Source organism: Ammospiza nelsoni, chromosome 14 (genome assembly GCF_027579445.1).
Source record: "Ammospiza nelsoni isolate bAmmNel1 chromosome 14, bAmmNel1.pri, whole genome shotgun sequence".
NCBI classification, from domain to species: Eukaryota; Metazoa; Chordata; class Aves; order Passeriformes; family Passerellidae; genus Ammospiza; species Ammospiza nelsoni.
The window spans coordinates 2,849,447-2,871,453 of NC_080646.1; the positions used below are offsets into that span (position 1 = coordinate 2,849,447).

General features: G+C 54.6%; 2 protein-coding genes across 2 annotated transcripts in view; one reads left to right on the forward strand and one right to left on the reverse strand.

Moving 5' to 3' along the window:
* Positions 1-6,807: 6,807 nt before the first annotated feature.
* LOC132079658 (basic proline-rich protein-like) lies at positions 6,808-21,973 on the reverse strand. Its single transcript, XM_059482404.1, has 10 exons — positions 21,919-21,973; positions 21,072-21,212; positions 19,427-19,527; positions 16,984-17,808; positions 16,569-16,868; positions 16,295-16,330; positions 15,833-15,956; positions 15,003-15,032; positions 7,527-7,610; positions 6,808-7,085 (listed from the first exon to the last, which is right to left on the reverse strand). The coding sequence occupies exons 1-10, from the start codon at positions 21,971-21,973 to the stop codon at positions 6,808-6,810; spliced, it is 1,974 nt and encodes a 657-aa protein (XP_059338387.1).
* PCSK6 (proprotein convertase subtilisin/kexin type 6) overlaps positions 16,931-22,007 on the forward strand; it is a 32,358-nt gene continuing 27,281 nt past the window's right edge. The window contains exon 1 of the mRNA XM_059482357.1: positions 16,931-17,148. The gene's annotated coding sequence lies outside the window, so the exon portion shown is untranslated. The remainder of the gene's footprint in view (positions 17,149-22,007) is intronic.

The window sequence follows — 22,007 nt, forward strand, 5'->3', positions numbered from 1 at the left end:
CCGGCCCCGCCGCCGCCTGGCCCGGCCCCCCGCCTGGCCCGGCCCCGGCCCCCCGGCGCCGACGGGGGTGGGAGCCCCGGGACGGGCTGGGACCGAGCCCGGGAGAGGGGGATGAGCGGGGTCCGTGCGGTCAGACGGCGGCTGCGGGGTGGGACGTGGACCCTGGGGTGGGACGTGGACCCTGGCGTGGGACGTGGACCCTGGCGTGGGCAGAATAGCCAGGGATGACAGGATAACCGGAGTGGGACATGGTGCTCCGGGTAGGAGAGATCCCCGGGGTCGGATAGGGTCATCGGGGATCAGGGAAAACCCCCGTGGTGAGACAATGTCTGTGAAATCGAAGGATCCTTGAAATCGGAGGATCCCTGAAATCAGAAGGCCCCCCATCCTGTGTCTGTTGGGGTCCCCAGGGTCCAATAGGATCCCCAGGGTTAGGCAGGGTCCCCGGGATCACATACAGATCCTGGGGTCAGGCAGGGTTCCCAGGGATCAGGCTAGACCCCGTGGTAGGAGAGCCTGAAATCAGCAGATCCCACAGGTCAGGGGGTCCCTGGTGTCTCACACGGTGCCCTGGGATCAGAAAGGTTCCCATGAGGCCAGGCCAGACCCCTGTAGTAAGACAGTGCCTGAAATCAGAGAGTCCTCATGGTCAGGCAGGGGTGAGGCAGGGTCTGGGGTGCCACACTGTCCCTGGGGCTGGGGTCAGGACAGGCCCCAGGAGCAGCAGGACAGGGCACAGCGTGGAGAGAGGCGAGGGATTGCCCCTCCATGGAGCCAGCATGGAGCAATGGTCGGGGCTCAGGTGTGTGCAGCCACGTGGCTCCCTCAGCCACAGCAGTGGCTCCAGGCCACAGGGTGGTCTCTGGACAGTGGATTTGTGCAGAGGGGTGATGCCCCAAGGAAAACAGCTGGGGAATGGTCTTTGGTAGCAGAAGTGGTTAACACTAGTCATGCTTAGAGCTATTGTTCTCCACTGGTATTGAGCTTTGCAGACTTCTGCAGCTATTTCAGGCCTGCTGGAGGGCTCATGTACCCAACAGCCTGCCTGGTTTTTCTTCTAATTATTTCAGGCAGTCTAAAAAAAGATATTACCTCCCTCTGCAAACCTTGCCTCCATTGTTCTCAGCATAGAAAATAAGAAAGAAAGAAGAATAAAAGTCTGACACCCTCTACCTCCAGGTTAAATGCTCTTCTGCATAGGTATGGCAAGTGCTGAGAGGAAAAACAGGAGGCAGCTTCTGCCAAACAGGGGTGGGAGGGATAGCAGAGCATCCATCAGGGCAGGCTATCCCCATCCTGCAGGGCCAGGGGTTAATGGAGGAGCTGGGAATCACCCTGGGACACACCAGGACTTGAAATGAGAAATCCTGGTACTGTCAAGGCACGTTGACAGGAGAATGATTGCCGTGTCAGCAGAAAGACATCTCACATGGGAGGGAGCAGCTAATAGCTGTGCTGTGATGAATCTGGGTTTTGACAAGAGGCTGAGGCACCAAACACACTCAGAAAAGCCAAGGGAGGACAAACAGGGTCTAACTGGTTGTAGCTGGTGTGAGCAGGGAGAGAACACCATGAGGGAGGATGCATTGTGCTGACCACCACGGTCAGGGCATTGCCCAAGCACTGCACTTGCCCTCCTTCTCCTTTCACCTGCAGGATTTTGGGGCAGGACCCTGCTGTTTGCTCCAGTTTCACAGGGCTACAAGAGCATCAGAGGCTGAGCCAAGACTGAAGCTTGTAACAAATAATTATTAGTGATAATTGGCCAAAACACGCTGATGACATCTCCTTCCTATCAGCTCAGCTCAGTTTGGCAAAGGCTGTGGTCTCGCCAAGACAATCCCCATGTTGTATAAACACCTTCTGTGCCTCCCCTGCTCCTCCTCCATGGCCAAGAGCCAAATTAGGCAAAGAAAATGCTGCCACAAGCACCAGTGATGGCACAGAGGGGCCTGGCCAGTGGCCAGGGGTTTGACAGCATCCTTCAGGTTCCTTCTTTACCTGGCACAACAGGCACCTCTGAAAGAAGTCAAGAAAATCGTGACTGGCCATCAGCATTCAGAGCTGTCACCAAGCCAGCCTTAGCTCTCTGCTGCCTAACACCAGGTGGGAGCTGGTTTTAAAACATATTTTCTTTGTTTAATTTCCTGAGCCATCAAAATGGGATTTTGGGTGGGAAGTGGGATCATCCCAGCTCACCCACAGCCTTCTCAGTGGGTGTAAGAGAGTAAGACAGCGTGCCAAGTTTAGCTCCAGAATGGTGCCAGACATCACAAAATAAACTATTGAAAAAATATTATATTTTAGCCAGGCTTTTAAAGGAACTAAAACCCCCCAAATTACTGGAACTGTTGTTCAGTATTTTCTGTTTTCCTGGCAGGGCTGGGGGAGGTGAGGGGAAGCCTCTGGCTGTACAGATAGGGTGGGGGCTGTGGTTCCAACTCTCCTGGAAAATTTTAATCGGTCAAAAAGTGAAGAATATTTTTAGCATGCCGTCAACGTGCATGTGAGGACGTGTGTGCTGTGAGAGCATGTGGTGCAGAGGCCACATCCCTGTGATTTATCAGCTATCCTCACCCTTGCAGGCAGACCTGGAGACACCCACTCTGACCCCCTCCAGCATTGCAGGGGAACCTGTCGTTTACAAGAGGATGTTCAGTTCACAACAACAGGGAGGTTGCTACAAAAATGCTTCAGGGAGAGGTGTTGGGCACATGTCTGCAGCCAGGACAGGCTGCCCTGTGTCTTCTGCATTGATAAGAGATGGTGAAATGCTGCTGCAGCAAAGTGAAACGGAGTCACGAGTGACACCAGGGAGGGTGGGATGGTGAGTCATGAATTGAGGAAGTTTCTTTGCAAGTGGACCCATGACTCCCGCTGCTCTGTGCCTCAATGGCTGCATTTGGGGTCTTGCAAAACTTGGGGCACAGGATGTAGGGGAGTTCCACCAAGGCGGGTGTCAGGAGCTCTGGCTGCAGAGACGCAGCTTCCCCAAAGCCACTCAGGGATGAGACAGGACAGGGGTGGGTGGGGAGTCCCTCCTGCCCTCCCAAACGTGGACAAACCAGTCTCTCCAGCCACAGACACCACATGAGAGAGCTGTGGTCGCCCTCGTGTCTACCTGCCATCCTTTCCCTGCTCCAGGCAGGGAGCTCTGTCTCCTGTATCCAACCAAGGCACCTCGTGACCAGGGTCAGCCACTCCACCTGCTCTCGCCTTGGTTTTCCTCCACTTCAAATGGCAATAACCCATCTCCAGGGTGCTCTGAAGCCAAGTTCATTAGTGCCTGGCTTTGTTAATTGCTTTGAGCAGGGCCGGACAGACAGAGACTCATTAGGGGAATTGCCCTGTTATCTGCTCTGCACTGGGGAGGGAGGAGGTGAACATGCCTGTGAGACTGAAAGCCAGTGCTGGGCTCAGTGAGGCCACAGGGGTCCTGAGCTGGAGGAGAAATCCTCAACCCCTTCATGTGCATGGGGAATTAATGGGGATGTTCTTAATTTCATCTGTTAGGTTGGGGCTAAAACAAAGAGGTCCAGAGAAAGTGTTGGATCTGAATGGGTGTGCAAAGATAGGGCTCAATTCAGGCTCTTGATGCCAAGTAGAGCCTGTGGCATCTTCTCAAACTGCACCATGGTTGTGGGACTAAATCAGTTCTCAGTCCTCCAGACTACCTGTGCTAAACAAGAAGTGTGGGGATGGCCAAATCCTCGGGTGATACATGGGGAGTTAGCAGCAGCAAAGGCTGAAGGAGATGGGAGACCACACATCTGGAGCTGGCATGGAAGAAGGTCTCTCTTCACCTATTCACCAGCTTTCTGGACTTCAATCTTGTGTTTTATGGATTAGCCATGTGAAAGGATGGTGCTTCCAGCCACATTCCCTGCTGCACTGGGGCAGTGGAGGTTATCACACCTGGTCTGAGGTTTGGCCAGTAACTGCTGACCTGCCAAAATCCTGGTTTTACCTGTTTTCCTCTTGGTTGATACCAGTCCAAGCTTCTGCCCAAATCAAACCTGGGCTTTCCAGCTACTCATGCTCCCTATTTTAGTTATATGTGTGGAAGAGAAGACCCAGCTATCTGCCAAAGCCATCAGCCTGCAAGCACCACAGGAACTCGTGTGCTCTCCCTGCTGATCTTGCTGGTTTTGTCAGGAAAATCAGTCCTGGCTGCAGAGGACGTCTGGTGCTCACAGGAGGGAAAAAGCAGATCCAAAACTGTAGGTGAGGAGGTCACTTGCTGGGAGAAAATTGGGGAGGTGAGTGGTTTAAATGATCTTAAAACCAGCAGTGAGTGGAAGGAATGTGGCCAAGCCCTGTGGCAAGTGGGCAATGAGCAATGCTGCTTTGTGCTCTCTTCCTTTCTATTTTAATTCAGCAGGAGCAGTAAGCCCTGATGAAAGACAGTGAGTGCAGGCTGGAAGAGGAGACTGATGATGGCAGAACATCACTAGTGGTGCCCAGCTGATGGCCATGGTTTGTGCACAGGCAGGACAGGTGGGAAGGAGTGAAGCATCTGGTGGGTGAGGGCTCAGGATGACGTTGCTGCACAGAGTGAATGGGAGCAGTATGGGGCTGAAATAGGGCTGGAATAGGACAGTCCATGCTGTTCTTAGTCCTCAGGTGTTTTGAAGTCAGACCTGTGCCCCACATCCTGCAGGCAAAACCCAATCCCTGTGTGAATGGTTTGGAGCAGCTTCCCACATCCCTCAGCTCATCATCCTGTGCCTGGGGCAGTTGCCTCTGGGCTTTCCCAACAGCTCTGCAGTGTTCCTGGCCTTCACTGACATCTCCACCAATGACAAAATATGCCAAAAATAACCCCTGCTCTCAGGCAGGAAGGTGGGATATAAACACACTGACTGTTTGTTAGTGTTAGTGCTTGCCAGGCTTTCAAACTGGGCTGAGTTTGGGGGGGATCACTTCCTGCTCCACAGTCCTGACCTCCCACTGCCTCCCTTCCCTGTCTAAGCATGGGAGCTCTCCAAAACACCTCTGCTGTGTGCATGCCACTTTGAGAAGGTGAAGCTGCAGCCCCAGAGGTTCTGGAGGGATTTTTCTGGGTGAGTTTAAGGTAAGGCAGCACCTCTGGGTGCACTGCAGCCACCAGCTTTCCTGTATGCAATGCAGCATTGAGGTCCTCCTGGAGCTGCTGGGATATATAAAAATATTATATATTGATATGATCATGTGCTCAGAACCTGATTTTGTTTGCTGTGACAAGAAACAAACCCTCAGAGAAGTGTAATCTGGTACCTGTAGCACTGATGACCCCTGGTAATAAGATCCTGCTTTGTGCACTCTTGCTCTCAGGGCTGTCCTGGGCCATCCTGATTCTGATCCCTACCTGCCACCCTGCCTGGCTCCTGAGCACAAAGGGGCTCATGAATTTTGGGGCCTGATGGCTTGCAAAGCAAGCAACCATGGAGTTTGTCTGAAATAATGTTCTCTCTTATTTAGATGAGCATGTGAGGAACACAGAGCGGCAGCAGAAGGGGTCAAATCAACAGTTACATTTAAATCAATATTCTGATTTATGCTCCTGTCCCAGTGGTGCTGACTTCCTTTGTCCCCTAATTTGAGGGTACAGGCCTCAGTGGCTCATTCTGAGCCACCATTTCTGTGGTGAACATGGGTTTTGACAGACATGCTGCAGGATTGGGCTGGTTTGTTGGCCTTTTTTGTTGAGAAGAGAGGAAACAAGAATTAAACAACTTGACCATGTCTGTGGTCTATGCACCTAATCCGGTGGTGAGACCAGCTCCTCAGAATTTGGTGTAAAAACGTGTATCAACAGTTACTTCTCACCTCGAGTTTCCCTGCAGATGCTAATGGCCAAATTCCTGCTTGGGTCCCTGCCGGAGGAGGCTGGAAAAATCCTGTCTCTTGGATCAGGACTTCAGGGTGATGCTTTCCCTGAAGATGCCTTGTGCAGTGGCTGTGGAAATGAGCTGAGCCTTGGTGTGACAGGGAGGGGGTGAGATTTACCCTGTGCCCTGGTTTTAGTGGTGACTCATGAGGCAGGACTGGACCAAGTGAATCCTGCCAAGATTTACAGCAAGTAAACCCTTTCATGTGCAGGGTTATTGCATTGGCCTGCTGTGTCCCAGCCAGGTTCTGGAGGTACTGCATGGCCCAGCACCAGTGTGAAACACTCCCTGTGATGGAGTTTTCCTCCTGACATGGATCCATCCCTCTTTAGCCCTGCAGTGAGACCACAGGCACTTTACATCCCTCTCCCAGCGCTGTGCCACCTCCCAGCCTTTCCAAAGCTTGGTGACCAACTCCCAGCTCTCAGCTGTGCCAGTGTCCCACCTCAGCACAGAGCCTGGATGGAACAAGCTGTGGGGTGCAGAAGAATGTCTGACTGAGAACATGTGGGAAATACTTCCTTTCTAAAATTTCAAAATGTAATTAATGTCAGTAAAAACCGTTATGAGCCTGAGTGGGGTGAAGAGAAGGGCTCAGACCTCAGACAGACAGACAGCCACAGCCCTGGCAATAACGCCTGATGTGGTACCGGGTCCTTGCAGCCTCCAACATCCCCGCCACTCTGTCCCCAGCATCATCGCAGCCGTGCCGCCCGCATCCCTGCCCATCCCTCCCCTCCGCCTTTCCCTGTAGCCCCTCTCAGCCCATCCCGGCATTTCCCGCAGCCCGAGCCCCGCCGCTCCCCGGGCAGCCCCAGCCCAGCCCAGCCCAGCCCAGCCCAGCCCAGCCCAGCCCAGCCCCAGCCCGGCCCAGCCCGGCCCGGCGCTGCCCTTCCTCCCGCCCTTCCTCCTCCCCGCGGCGTGGTGCCATCCCCACCTAGTGCCGGCCCGGCGCACCGGCCGCGGGCAGTCCTGGGCTCCCCGGGCTCCCCGGGCTCCGCGGCTGCTCCTGCCCGCCCCGGCTGCTCCCGGACACCCGTGGCACGGCCCTGCGGGGAATCTTCGTGCCCCGGCCCCGAGGGAGGCTCCGGGGTAAAGGAACGGTGGGAGGAAATGAGCTGATGCAGCCTTTGCGCTGCTCCAGAGGATGGGGACAGGCAGAGGCCACAATGGATCCCACGTCTGCTGGGGCTGCTGGCCTCCTCATGCCCCATCCTGTGGCCCGGGAAAACGGGATTCCCCCTTTCCAGGAGGAGGAACCCGTCTGGGGACGAGGGAAAGGGCCACATTCCATCCCCAGTCTCTGGGCTTGTCCCATCGGCAGGGCTGGACCCCTTGGGGTATCACTTTGGGGATGCTCCTGCACATCGCAGCTTTGGAGTTCTTAGTGGCATTTCCCAAGGACACGTGGCCATGGACCCCACAAATCTCAGTGCCTGGGGAGCATCACCTCCCTTGCCCCCTCCACACCCTGTAAGCACCAGTTGTAGATGTGTAGGGCAGAGTAAGAAGCCAGGAAATGCCTTGAGCAGTGCCCCTTTGTACCAGGTGTTCTCCCCCTCCAGCCCATCAGAGACTCCCAGAGCCACCACGTCTTTAGATTTTCCTTCCTCTCCTTCACCCTGTTTCACTTCAGATCTACATACAGATCCTTACCAGCCCTGTTCCTGTGGCCAAGGGCTGTTCCTTCTGCCCAGGTGCTGTCTAAGCCAGCCAGGGCATCCAGAGCTATCTTATCACCTGGAACAAGGAGGTGAGCAGTCATCCTCTGCTCAACCACACCAGCTTCCCTGGGCTTGCAGCACACTCACCCAGTATAGTTTTGGTTGGATGGACCCTCTACATGTTGCTGCACCCAGTCCCTGGAAGGAAGGGGCTCTTTGCGCTGACATTTTCTGAAATTTTGCTCTTTTTTTCATGCTTTCCTATCTTTTGTCTGGCTCCACCCTCCCTGGCTGTTGCATAGGCACTTTCCCCAGCTTCCTTGGGTGCTGTGGCCTTGCTGTCCCTGTCCTACAGGAGATACCAAGGTCCCCTGGAGTTTCCCCATGGCTCAGGAGTATTTAGAGGGAGGATGCTCTGCAGGGGGATGCTCCTGGAAATCTGGGAATATGCTCAGAAATTTCTGAAGACACAGGAAAGCACAGGAAACAAGGACTGCAGGGTAGGAGAGGAGGCAGGAAGAAAGGAAGATTAAGGGGTGATGTGGCCTCCTTCATATTTCCTGATGAAACAAGGAAAAAGCCCAACACTGCCCCTATTTTTTGTTGGAAAACCCCTTGCAGCTCAGCCCTGAAAGCAGGATTCAGCAGCTTGGCACAACTCAAAGGTTTCCTCTGCTGCTTTAAAGAAAATGTTGGAACAGAGCGGGCTTAAAGCCTTCTGAAGAGGCCCATTTATCTGGGAACTGAAAGAAAATATTGGGATAATATTTGGAAAAGCCTGTGAATGGGCATGGCTCAGCATGTGCCGGGCAGCAGCAACCTGTGAGCTGCAGGGGGAGAAGCCACCCTCTGCGTGTGGTTAATTTTCCCCTTTTCCTTCATTTCCTTCCCATTTCCTTCCTGGCTCTGAAAGGTTTTGCCGTGCCTAGGTGGGTCCTTGAGATGTATTTTCCCCAGGACAGTGGTAGTGCTGGAAGAAAAAGGGATTTTTCATGAGCAGGGTGGGCACAAACCCTGCCCAGTCTGAGTATCTGGGGGGGCAGATGGGGAGAAGGTGTTTCTTCCCCTGGTTAACAACTGAGGCTGATCTGCAGGACGCACTTAATCAGATATCACTAAAAGCAGGGTTGATTCCTGACTAATTGGTCAGTAATAACCATTTAATTGGCAAAGCTGCAGTGAAGCTCCAGCCCTCCCTTCCCAGAGCCATTAGCAGCATCTATTTTATCATTTGGAGCCTGGCTGGGATTCAATAAATACGGTTTTGTTGGTTTTTTTCACATTTAAAAACATTAACGTGTGTTCAGAATTCAGTTGGACATCTCATTTGGCTTTGAAGCATAATTATGCTTGATGAGGACTAATAAGCAGCTTTCAAATCAAGACCAGGTTAACATTTCTCCTGCTGTCTCCTGCAGGGAAGCCGATATGCCACAACAGCTGATTTTTATAGGACTAATCCAGATATGTCCAGGGCTCCATAGAACCCTGCTTTGTCTTGCTTATTTTTTTTAAAGTTATTTTTCAACCAAGGATGAGTTATTATGTTTGTGGAGTTTTGCTCTGTGTGGGATTTCCACCCACTGTGGGTCTCAGGGTGCAGGATGCAAAGGGGGATTTGCTGAAAACAGCTTTTTTAACCCCCAACCTCATTAGGGAAGAAAATAAACATTAGAGGGGATTTTTTTTTTTTTCAGTGTGACTAAGGGAATCTCTAATTTTTCAGCCCCAAACTGATCCCAAGAATTGAGACCTTGGTGTTTGCTCGAAGCCTGGCTGGGGGCTGAAGGAGATGTTGCCAGTCCCTGGCACAGATGATGGTGATGGCTGATGGGCGATGGCTGATGGTTGAATTGGTGTCGAGGTCGGCTCTGCTCCAGCACCAGCGCCTGCCCTAAGGTGGAGCTGCTTCTCTTTCAGCGTCGTGGCTGCCCAGAGAACGCTGGATCCAGTCTGGTCACCCAAACACTGCCTGCCTGCAGCTTCTGAGCAGGGCTCAGACAAAAGAAAACCCATCCAAACTGTGGGTTGATGTTTGTTTTCCACGCTCCACCATTGAAATTCCACGCCAAAGGTAAGCTCACTTGGAGATTAGGCTTTGGCAAGTCTTGCTATGCTGCCAAAACCTTCAGAAATGCCCTTGGTGAGCCCCAAGCATGCTCTGCCACTGGGGTGGGGAGTGAGTCTTTGTCCCAGCTTGCCAGGGGATGAGGGGACACAAACCCATGGGAAACTCCCTTCTCCACAAAAAGCTGTCCCTTCCCAATGGGGACCCTCCTGTCCTTTGCCAGCAGAGCCCCTCCACTGGCCCACGGGGCTGCTCTCACCCATCACTCCCACAGCTGTCTCTCTGGCAAACTCCAAAACTACTGCTCTAAACCCCCCAGATTCATAGCTGAGTCAAAATACTCCCAAAATCTGAAGGTGGCAAAGGAGAAAACCCCTCCTGTCCTGTTCTGTCACACTCTGAGGGCTGGTATGGGGGTTAATGGCCACCAGCCAAAAGCTGTGGAGGAAAGACCTTCAGTTGTGAGCACTTGGTGCTTGGGCAGCTCTCCTGAATTTTTTTCTAAGACATTTTGCATCAATTAAAAAGCTGCAGGTAAATGCCAAACCCCAAATCCTGGCAAAGGTGCCAGCTGCTCTGCAGTCAGGACAGACCCAGCCACTGACTCCGGGCTGACCATGTTCCAGCCCTAAATAGCTGCTTTTCAGGGACAGGTGGGTCACAGCAAACTTTATTTTTCTGGAAACAGCAAGCACATTGTGCAGGGCAGGCTTTCCAAGGATGCTCCCCACACCCTTTTCAGGAAATACCACGCAGCTCTCCTTCGTGCCATGCCAGTTTGGTTTTTTTTTTTTTAATTGGCATAAATGATAGCCTCGGCAAGGACACACCGCGTTTTCCCTGGGCTCTTGGATTTTATTTTGAAATCACTGCTGGTTTGATCTTTGCATCTCTCCACCCCCAGGCTCATTGCTCTGCTCTTGTGTTTCTGCTGCTGGTGCTTGCTCCAGTGCAGTGGGGTTTGCTGGGAAGTGAAAATGCAGTGGGAAGGCTCATCCTGTGCCAGTCACAGCCAAGTCCTTGGTACATCACCCCTCCTGTGGGCGAAATACAAAAGTTGTGTTTGATCTGACAAAGCCACCATAGAGAGCAGGCAGCAGCTGTCCCTTCCTGGTGACCCCCAGCCCCTTCTAGGGGTTCAGCTTTTGATCCCAAATCCAGCCCTGGAGCCATCATTCCAACAGCAACAGTGTGCTTCCTTTGGGGGAACCTGAAATAGCCTCCCCCTGCACGGTGACAACACGTCCCCCACGTGGCACCAGTGTAACCGGATTTTCCAAGACCTGCTCTTCCAGGGGTGGGGTTGGCTCAGCTTAGTTTGTTACCAGCACCCTCTTGACTCTGATCCTTCTCCCTGGTACAGTGCTCTCAGATGAAGTGGGATGGTGGAAACAACCAGGAGAGCTACTGCTTCACAAGTGGGATGGGTGCCACATCCTGTGGTCCCCTCCCTGTCCCAGCACCCTCTCCAGGTGAAGCATCTCCCCATTCTACCACCCCTCACTTGGGCATTTCCTTCCTTCCCCAACTTCCAAAATAACAATAATCCCCAAACCCATTTGAGATGGGTGAAAAGGCTTGGGTTTGTTCCATTTTAGTTTGAGACCAGCACGCAGTCAATTATCTTTGATTGATTTTCCCCCCTATGAATGTGTATGCTGGGCCCAGCAGTCCACAGAGAACCCTTTGGCCATTGAGCTTCAATTGTTTCTAAACTTCAGGATCCATCTTTTGGATATTTTTTTCAGGCCTGAGTCCATAATGGGCCCTTTCTCTTTTATTTTTTATTACTAGCATTTTTACTAGGATGGCATTTGAACTAGGTAGGGAAATCTTCTTACCTGCTACCACAGTACCAGACAATCAAGATTTAATCTTTCTGGAGAGGAAGAACTCATCAGATGGAAAAAAATATCTGATATCTGTGAAATTGCAGAAAAGCAGAGCAGGAGGAGCCTGCGGGAAATCTCCAGCCCAGCCTGAAGCAACACGGAGACTGCGCAAGCCTCGGCCATGGCTGGACAGATGTTGGTCTAATTACAGCTAAAACCTCTGGCTCTGGGGATGCTCTGTACCCCGAGTGTATCACTGCAGCCAGGCAGCCTCTCTAATCCCCAATTTAAATCCCTTTGGCTGCTGCCTTCAGTGCTTGGAAGAGGTGCTGGATGGCAGAAAACCATTGGCACATCCTCCTTGGGGATCCCTGTGCTTCTGAGCCCTTCCACCCTGGCCAGAGAGCTTCTTCCCCTGTAAATTTACCCATTTTTTAATGAGAGCTGCCAGAGGTCAGAGATTTATAAAATGGGTGTTTCAAGAATTTAGAAATTAATTTCTCTGTACCTGCAGTGTTGTGACCGGGGCTGGGCACCAACACAGAGCTGCCACTTGTCCACACCTCCTTGGGCCTTGCTCCACCTCATCCCCTCCTTCCTCTCCGTCACATTTGATGTCACCTCTTCAGACTGAAAGCTTAATCCAGATTTAGAAAGGGAAGGAAAAAGGAAGGGACAGGATTTTTCCAGTGAGCATGAATCTCCTGGGAATTCACCCAGGGCTTTCCCAGCTGAAAGCTGGTGGCTGCTGCATGCTGACAGCCGTGGTGGCATTGCCAGAGCCATGTGCTGCTGTGACACATCAGCCGTGGGGATGAAGCTCCATGGAGGCTCCAAATCTTATTTTCCACTGGCAAGTTTCACTGGCAGCTCACTTGTGTGCAGGATTTTACCATTAATATCCCCAAAACCATCTGGCCACTAGCGAGTCTGGGGTTATTTTAACACCTAAAAGGGCAAGCAGAGAATAAAAAAAAAAGAGACTGTTTGAGATGAGTGAATATAAATGTGTCGTGGTTTAACATAGTTAAAATGGAAGAATACTGATGTCTCCTGCAGATTTACAAGTCCCTGGAGGGGAGCAGGGACTGCAGCCGAGAGCCTGGTGTTTTGCCATCTCTGCTGTGCGCTGGAGTGAGCCGGGGCAGCTGCCGGAGGACGCTGGAGGCATTGTGCTGCTGGACAGGTTTGAAGGCTGGTGTTAATGAACTGTTGTTAATGGGCTGGTGTTAATGGGCACCCTGATGGTGAGAAGTCAGCACTGGAGCCGCCGTGCAGGGGCTGGAGCTGGGGGTTCTTCCACGTGGCTGTCACGGAGAGTGAAGAGTCAAGCTGCAGTAACTCCCCGCTGCAGACGAGATCCTGAACCGCATCGCTTTAATTACGCCAGCGCAAATTTCATTCATTTGGTTAAGCCTGGGAGCTACAGAAAGAGCTATTTCCAGGTGTGCTGGTTTAATTATTGCTCGCCCTGGATTACCCACCGTGCACAGCTGCATGGACGGGCTTTGCCCGGCTCTCCGGCAGACCCGGACAAGTTCGCAGCCATCGGCACGGCAATGGCCCCACTCACTCACATCCCAGCACACGGGCTCTGCTTGGGTCAGATAAATGGGTTTTAACCTGATTTGTGCTGTAATCTCCATGTCGACAGGCTCTCATCACGCACAGGATAAAACCCCGGCTCCTGTGGCCGGGGCTTTCACCGGGCAGCTCCTGCCAGCAAGGCTGGCCGATGGCTCCAAGCCAAGTGGCTTCCCTGTTCTGGCATCCCAGGGACACCTCTGAACCGTGGGTGTTTGCAAAACGGCTTTTGTTTGCTTAACTCCTTGCACTGGAGCAGGCAGAGGCACAGCTCCCACTGTCCTGTCCCTCCTCCGCAGGCAGGAACAGGGTGACAATCCTGCTGCCCAGGGCAGGCAGCTCAGTGCCAGCCCTGCCATCCCACCCCTGGAAAAAATAGCACCTTCTGGGTGCATTATTTGTACTTTCCTTTTCTGAACGTGCCTTAAAAAGAAGGGCTTGGTTTTCAAAGGAGCAGCATTTAAATTACATTCTTCCCTGCTCGTCCAGCTCTTCGCTGTAATCTTATTGCCGTACAGAGCAACGAGCGTGCGTGGGACGTGGTGGGATTTTAACTGTAATTCATGGACAGATATAAAATGCCAGGGTTATTACGAATTTTATTCAGGAGAGTTTAAATGTTACTGGTTCAGCAGTGCCCCTTTCCATGCTTCTTTTACAGCAGCTTCTGTTTAACCTCTCAGCTCACAAAATTTATTGTATTGTTGGCGGCTCACTGTAATTCTCCAGGTTTTCAAATAATCCCAGGAAAAGAGTTGACCAGAGCCTCTGCCTTAGTCTACATCCACTGCAAAGCACATGGGGCCAAAGTCTGTCTTTCCTGACACCCCTGGAAATCCCTTCGGTTCATCTGGGAAAATTGCCACTCTGAATTTCAAAATTATGTCAGTGGGAGACGGGTCAGGAGCACTGCAGGGACCAGGGAGCAGCAAAACCAGGGTCCCTACATTGCAGTCAGTGTCTGGGCAAGGCTCTCACCCAGCTCACATGATGCTGCAGCCTGAGCTGGGCACAGGGCTTTACGGGCACCAGTAACTATTCCCCAGGCAGATACATCGGGAGCCGTGGTGAATGGCCTTGGGATGGAAGGTCTGTGATGTAGCTTGTAGCTAGGATTTGATGGCCATGATGATCACTGATGAGCATTGCAGTGGGCTGCAGAGCACTCCCAGACGTGGATTCAGCCTGATTCTCCTGGGATTTGCCCATTTTTTTATCACCTAGCAGAGACACAATGAGGTTTTGCACACACAATCCCACAAAGGCAACCTTTTTCCTATCTTCACTCTTCTGAAAAGCTTCAGAAAGCTTTTCCCACTGCCACAACCTAAACCCTCCCTGCTGCTACCAGAGCTCATTCGCCCTCCTCTGCTCCCTGTGGAGATACTTTGCCCCTACTTTGCATCCCCTGCCGACATCCCTCAGACCTTCCCCAGCAGAGGGAGGTGGATGTTTTGAAACGAAGGGGTTTTCTTTCATCTATTCCCACCTCTCCTCTGGCTTTGCCCCCTGCATCTCTCTGGATGTGCATCACACATGTAGCACACCCAGCACCCGCCAGCACTGCTCATCCATCTCACACACCTTAATCAATGGGAAACTTGAGGAAAAGCCCATAAACCGGATGGGAAGTGAGGATTGGATTTGCAATGTGCTGGTGCTAATGGAAACCATCCTTCACTGCATAATCAGAAGGAATGGTCACACAAAACCCATCATTTCTGCCCAGGGTGCTGTGAGGACCTGTGGGGTGGGGAGCCCTGGAGGCTCCAGTGTCCCTGCAGTGATAACCCACAGTGATTTCAGTGAGCAACATCTTATGGTGAGAGTCACCAAACTCCCCAGTGCCTGCAAATTGTGGCAACAAATTGTCACATCGCTAATGCCAGTACAGCACTGTTTGCACACAGAAACCCTCCCAATCCCCATTTTGCTAATATTTGTAATTTCCCGGGATAAGCCTGCCTGTGGCACAGGGACTCACCTCCATCTGGCCCCTCCACGTATTTGCTGCCTGCAAATGGGTCAAAGCCAGCCCAGTGCAGGAGCTGCCAGAGCATTCTGGCCCTGTCTGATGCAGAACAGGCTCCCTATAAATTTCCCTTGGATTAATCTCACGGCTGAGCTGGGAGTACTTCCCTATTTCCTCAGACTCTCACTAGCTCACCTGCGCAGTGGCAGGGCTGGTACGAGTGGGTGGCACCAGACTGTGATTTTCCTCTCCAGCTCCAGAGATGGGTTGTACTTACTGCTCCTTGGATGCCCCCTCACACCTGCACACCCAGGTAGGTTTTGCAAATCTGTTTGGGGCTCAGGAAGGTGTTTGCATTCAGAGAGATGGGGTGTGGGGCCCCAAATCTGGTCAGGGTCTGGAAAACAGACAGCACCTACTCCGGGAATCTGAGACCATCCTGGCTTGAGCAGCTGGTCATTGCCAGGGCCCTGGGAGCCCCGGGCACGTTTCTGAAGCTCGGATATGATTCAGGTGAAGCTCTGGTGTGATGTGAGTGGATGCAATGCCACTGAAACATCCTTTAATTTTGGGCAGCTCCCTGCCAGCCTGGGCCCGCACTGGCAGGGAGGCCTGTGGAGCAGAGCATCCCCGGGCTGCTCCTGAGCCGGCCTTTGTGTGCGCCACCACCTTCCCCAAACAAAGCCCAGTTTCTGATATCCCTCGAAGTCCCTGCTGTTCCCTAATGGCATCCGTGGGAGGCACAGTCAGCACTCCAGCCTGTCTGCCCCAGCCTGTGGCTCATGGTGGTGCCCTACGGGTGTCCAGGTTTATCCCGAGTCCTGTCCCAAAACCCTCCCCACCCGTCTGGGGTTCGCCTGGGGGTGCAGGGGGGATGCCAGGGGTGTGGGGGCAGTGCTGGAGAGATGCAGGGGAGGTGCAGTGGGATGTGCCCGTGGGGGTTGTACAGGGAGGTGAGGGAGATGCCTGGGGGGATGCAGGGAGAACGGGGTGGGGGAGATGTGGGCAGTGCCAAGCATTCCAGGGAGACAGAGGGGAAGGGGCTCAGACTGGCTGCCCAGGGGGGATGCTACGTGGGGAATGGAGGCAGGGAATGCACGATGGGGGGACGGCTGAGGGAATGCAGGGGCAATGTGGGGAGTCTCTCTGCGGGGTTCAGGGGGTACCTGCAGAGCAGATCTGGGAGGATGCATGGAGGGCTGCCCGGGGGGAATGCAGATGCACAAAAGAAGATGCAGTGCCGGGGCATGCAGGGGGATGCGGGGGCGATGCGGGGGTTCTCTCTGAAGGGTGCCATGGGTTACCTGAGGAGCAGAGTTGGGAGCATGCATGGGGGCTGCCTGCGGGGGAAGGAGGGGAGGTGCCCCGGGGAATCGGGAGCACAAAGGACGATGAAGTGGGGCGCAGGGGGAAACCCGGGGGGCAGTGCTGGGGCATGCAGAGGGATGCGGAGGGATGCAGGTGGTTGTTCACGGAGCAGCACCGGGGCGCGCAGGGGAGGATGCAGCGGGTACAGGGGATTGCCCGGTCACATGCGGGGAAAGGCAGGGGGGGTTCCGCGGAGCAGCACCGCGGCACCCGGAGGGACTCAGGGGGTCTGCTGGGGGACCAGCGCCGAACGCGCAGGGGCAGTGCCGGGGGGCACAGGGAGTTGTCCGGAGGTGCGCGGGGAAGGGACAGAGCCGGTCCGGGGAGCTGCCCGGGGTCGGGCGGGGGCCGCAGAGGTGCGCGGGGGGTTCCGGGAGCAGCGGCGGGCACGCAGCGGGGCTGCCCGGCGGCGGGCGGGGGGACGCGGGGGGGCAGCGCCGGGGGCCGCCCCGTCCGCCCGCTCTCCCGGGCCCTCCCCGCCCCCCCCGAGCATCCCCCCGCCCCCGCGGGCTGCGGGGCCGGTTAAAAGGCGCAGCGCCCCGCTCCGCCCAGCCCGGCCCGGCCCCGCACCATGCCCGCCGCCGGCCCCGGCGCGGGGAGCGCGGCCGCCCCGCCGCCCGCCCGCCTCTGCCTGCTGGCCCTGGCGCTGCCGCTGGCGCTGCCCGGGCGCGGGGCCGCCGCCGAGCCCGCCCGCACCGTCTACACCAACCACTGGGCCGTGCGGGTGCGGGGGGGCCCCGCCGAGGCCGCCCGCCTCGCCGCCGCCTACGGCTACATCAGCCTGGGGCAGGTAAGGGGCGGCGGGGCCGGGGGCTCCGGGAGCGGGCAGGTGCCGGGGCACCGGGAGCGGGGGATGCGGGGCATGCGGGGCCGGGGGGTCGCACCGGGGAGCTGCCGGGGGTTCCGGCACCGAGAGCCTGCGGGGGATCGGGAGCTGCCGGGGGTCCCGCAGCCGGAGAGGAGCCGAGGGTTCCGGGAAGCTACCGAGGGTCCCGGGATCGGAAAGGCGGAGCGGTCTCGGGAAACTGCCGGGGATTCCGGCACTGGGAGCCTGCGGCAGATCCCGGCGTGGGGAGCTCGGCGCCGGGGAGCTGCCCGGGGTGTCGCACTGGGACTCCCGGTACCGGGAAGCCGACGATGGTCCCGGGACCGGGGAGGCGGCGGGGGTCCCGCGGAACTGCCGGCACTCCCGGGACGGGGGCAGGATCCCAGGAGCGGGAGCGGACCCCGAGATCTCCCAGCTGGCGGAGGTCTCGCCGAGCTGCCCGGTCTCCGAGGCGATGCCGGGTGTCCCGGGAGCGGGCGATGAGCCCCCGGAGCGGTCGGGATGGGAACGGGGCCGGTGCGGGGATGCTGTCGGAGCGCTCTGGCCCGGGGGCGGGCTCCCCCCGGCTGGACGCCCCTCCTCGAGGTGCCCTCGCCCCGCACCGCTGGGGGGTTGCACAAGTTCCTCCCACCCCGGAAAGTTGTATTTGTGGGTTTAGCAAACTTTGGACTCTCTGGCCCGGGTTTTTATCGGAGATCTTGGGAACACAGAGAACTTTTGCTTTCAAACCCCCGCAGAACACTGGTGTCTTAAAAGAGATTTTCCGCACAGCAGCTCATTTTCCTTTCAATTTCTTCATCCTCTGCAATCCCAGATGCAGGCTGGTGTCCTCGGAGTTTGTTCCAGAGTTTATTGCCATGGCGCTGCCCGGCGCTTTTTTGGCTGGGTGACACTTCAGGTTGTCCTCCTGCCCAAGGTGTCTCCCGGACTACAAATTATAACCTTGCTTTATATCGCAACCCTGCTTTTAACTATAATTAAAGTCACGGGGTGCTGCATAAACAATTTTTTTGGGGGGAGGCTGAATTGGGCACATTGTCTCCTGCACCCGTGTCTGTGACCTCCCGTGGGGGACAACCCCTCACATCGCACCCTCAGTCTCCTACCTGCGTACTCAGCTCCCGTCCCACCAAGGGGAAAATCACATTGTATTGTTCAATTGCGTCTATCACAGGGCTGGGCGAAGGTGGTTGTGCAACCCAAAGGGCTTTTCAGTGTTTACCCCTCTGCAGGCAGAGAATATCTTGATTGAACTTCCCACTCTCCCAAGTTGCATCAGCCTAACGTCAGCTCCTGGTCTGGGGTTTTGCTGTGTCCCTTCCCTGCTGGAGCATCTGTTACCCCTCCCTCCTTCCCCAGCATCCCGGTTATGTGAGCTCATCCCCGTGATGCTGGAGGCATTTGGCCCATGGGCGCAATGTGGCTCCACTGGAGCATCCATCCTTTCCCCCTGAGCCCTTTCCCCGGGGCAGCCCTGTGCAGGCTGGAGAGCAAGGGAAATATTTCTGTGGTTGCATCAGGGTGTTCCTGGCTCCCGCCTTTCCCGTGGATACTGGGAGCCCGTGCACCTCTGGGGCTTCCCCAGCTGCTCTCAACGCCCTGCCTTCAGCCCTCCATCTCTCCAAGCTTTTCCCATTGGCTTTTGGGCTTTTTTCACTGGGTCCTGTCCAGTGGAAAAAGGTTAAACCTTGAGGGATTGCTTCCCCTGCACGTGTGCGACATTTGCTCAAGGTTCGTGGTGTGTTGAGCCTTGTGAGGACCTGGGTGTCCCCCACTTCTCTTGCATCATCGGCTTGTGGAGCTGCTGGTGATGGCACTGTCCCCAGTGAGATGTGCCCTCCTGGGGGGCTGATTCTGGACAAAACCTGCTGGGAAACTGCCAAGGATGTTATCACCCTGGGAAGATGTTTGAGTGGAGTCCAAAGCGGTGAGGGAGGAGGAGAGGTGATGCTCGCTGGATGAAGACCCAGCTGGGTGCAAGGAGGCTCAGCCCTGCCTTGGTGGCTGGTGACATCTTTTCCTCTGCGATGCAATCCTGGAGGCTCCTGACACGGTGCTGCCCGGGAAAGGCACTGCTGGGGTTGGCACACACAGCTCTGAGCGTTTTCCCGTGCCCAAACCACGAGCCAGGACACTCTAAACCCTTCTGGGTCATGGCAGAGTGACATTTCCCTTGGGGAATCACTTGCGTCAACTTCTATTTAAGTGAAGCAAACAACTAAACAAAAGAAACGGCTTTTACACCCTCGAACGCCTGCTCATTCCTCGCCGGCTCATTCCTCCCGCCGGGCTTTGTTCCGCGGCCGTGCCGGGGCGAGCCGGGACAGGCCCTGGCCGAGGGCGCTGCGGGGACGGCGCCGGAGCCCCGGGGGTGATGGGGACCCCCTTCCCATCCCGAGGGGTGATGGGGACCCCCTTCCCATCCCGAGGGGTGATGGGGACCCCCTTCCCATCCCGGGGGGTGATGGGGACCCCCTTCCCATCCTGGTTCCAGGGTTCATATGAGTTTTTCCATGTGTGGTGTCCAACACTTAACTTTTGGAAGGGCTGGCACATCCTCAGTGGTCTCACCTGCAGTGCAGGAGAGGGATGGGGTTAATTTGGGGCAGTATTTGGAGCTTTCCTGGATTCCTCTCATCTGGAAGCTCTTGGCTTGATCCTTACTGAGTTGATCATTTGAGAATTGCATTCCTGAAGGCAGGAGCTCAGCGACTGGACCCCTTGTCCCTGCTGGGAATGGGTGGTGTCCCCAGGAGGGGAGGGATCACTGCCTTCCCGGTTGGATCCACCCTATGGGAAGGCACCAGTGCTGGTGTAGCTGTACTTTGCACAGATAAAATGGTTTGGGTTAGATGGGATTGCATTACAAAGCCCTTACTGAGCTGACTGATCACAAGGAGGACCAGCAAATCCTTTTTCATTTAAAAGAAAAATGACATTTACAAGTTTCTCTACTTAGAATATCTTAGGTGGAACAGGACATCTGGAGGTCTACCAGGTTGGTCCACTGGGACCAACCTCTGCTCAGACTTTCAAGGTATTCCCATCATGGGAAGGTTTTTCTTATTTTTCTGCCCATAAATCCCAGGAGGATAAAGAAGTGGGGCACAGAGTTCTTTTCCTGCTGCTCTGGCTATGTATCCCCAGAGCCTGTGATGAGATCATTACCTTCCCTGTGCTCTTGCTGCTTTGCATCACATGGCAATTTTGCATTTATTTGTGAAAAGGAAGGAAGAAATTCTTTACTTAGGAAGGAATTGTTTGCTGTGGGCATGGTGGGGCACTGGCACAGGTTGCCCAGAGAAGCTGTGGATGCCCCATCCCTGTTTCAGGCCAGGCTGGATGAAGCTGGGAGCCAGCTGGTCTAGTGGAAGGTGGCTCTGTCCATGCAGGGAGTTGGAACTGGATATCTTTAAGATCCCTTCCAACCCTAAACCCATTGCAGGATTTTGTGGTAAGCCCTGTACTCCGATTTCCAGGCAGAGTGAGCAAGAGACAGGGCGGCCTTGTCAAGGTTTCCCTAAAATATGGAGAAGTTGAAGCACCCTCCTTCTATTTTATAAGTGTGAATGGATTTGGAGAATGGGTTTAAAAGGCAAATACAGATTGCAATGAGCAACCTCTTTATGTGGATGTTAAAGAAAATGCTCATCTATGCTGTAATATGAAGGAGGAAGAGGGAGGGTTTAAATGAATTTGAGTGGAAATAAATTATAAGAATCACACTAACAGCAGTAAAGTTAGTGAAATGACATCCTGGCATAAAAGGCAGACCAAGACTAATTAAATATTTAATGCTTGTAAGAGACACTGGCAGTTCTCAAGGTATCAAGTGTGATAAAGATGTAAGTAGTTGTCATCTGCTTTAGTATCTGATCCAGACAAACCTGTTTGTTCCCTGCTGTTCCATTGCAGCCAGCCCTGGTCTGGCCTCAGGAATGTCACCCTGGCCCCCGGGTCACACATGGTCTTAAAGATGTTGCCTTGTGGGTTGCAGATGGGTGCTTGTAGGATGGCCCTTTCTGGTCCTGTGAGCAAGACACAGGGAATGTCACTGGCTCCCAACATCCAGCTCTTGACATGGAATATGGGTTTTTTTTGTGGAGTGGAAAAAAAAAAAAGGAAACCAACTTAGGCAAAAATGAATTTATAGCAAAGTCCCAATTTGTACCCAAATTATGTGATCTGGGAGCCACATGGCAGCGAGTGCAGCTTTTGGGTCATTCCCGTCCCTCTGGCTGTGAATCCCCGAGGGATGTTTCACATGCGGTGTCTGGCTGAGATCCCTCGATTCATTGCATAGCCCCGGGACTTTATCCGCGCTTTTGAGATGAAAAAAGAGGAGTTGTGGTGTCTCCAGATGCCAGGCTGAGAGGGGCCGGAGGCAGCGCAGCCACCCCGGGGCTTGGCAGGGTGGCACTGCTGGCACCGCATTCTCCTGCAAATGCTGCCATCCCTCCCTGCAGGCGATGCACAGTTATATCCCACGCTTCCAGGAGCATCCCGGGGCGGGCAGGATCACATCACCTCTCCTGGTGTGCAGCCGGAGCGCCGGGCGGAGAAGGCAGGAGGATGAGGCACAGCTCCCCTGGCTGCGCCGCAGCTGCTGAGCTCATTTTTAGCTCATTATTTCTGCTTGGGAGCCGATGAAAGGCAGTTTTCAAAGATGCATTTAATGGGTGAAAATTCATAAAAATGTTTTCCGGGCTCTGTTGTGCCAGTGCAGTGTCCGACCACCAACGCTGTTTGTCACAGCGGTGGCACCGGGGCTGGTGCCAGTATCCTGCATCCTCCCCAGCCCCGGGAGCTCTGTGGGACTGAGG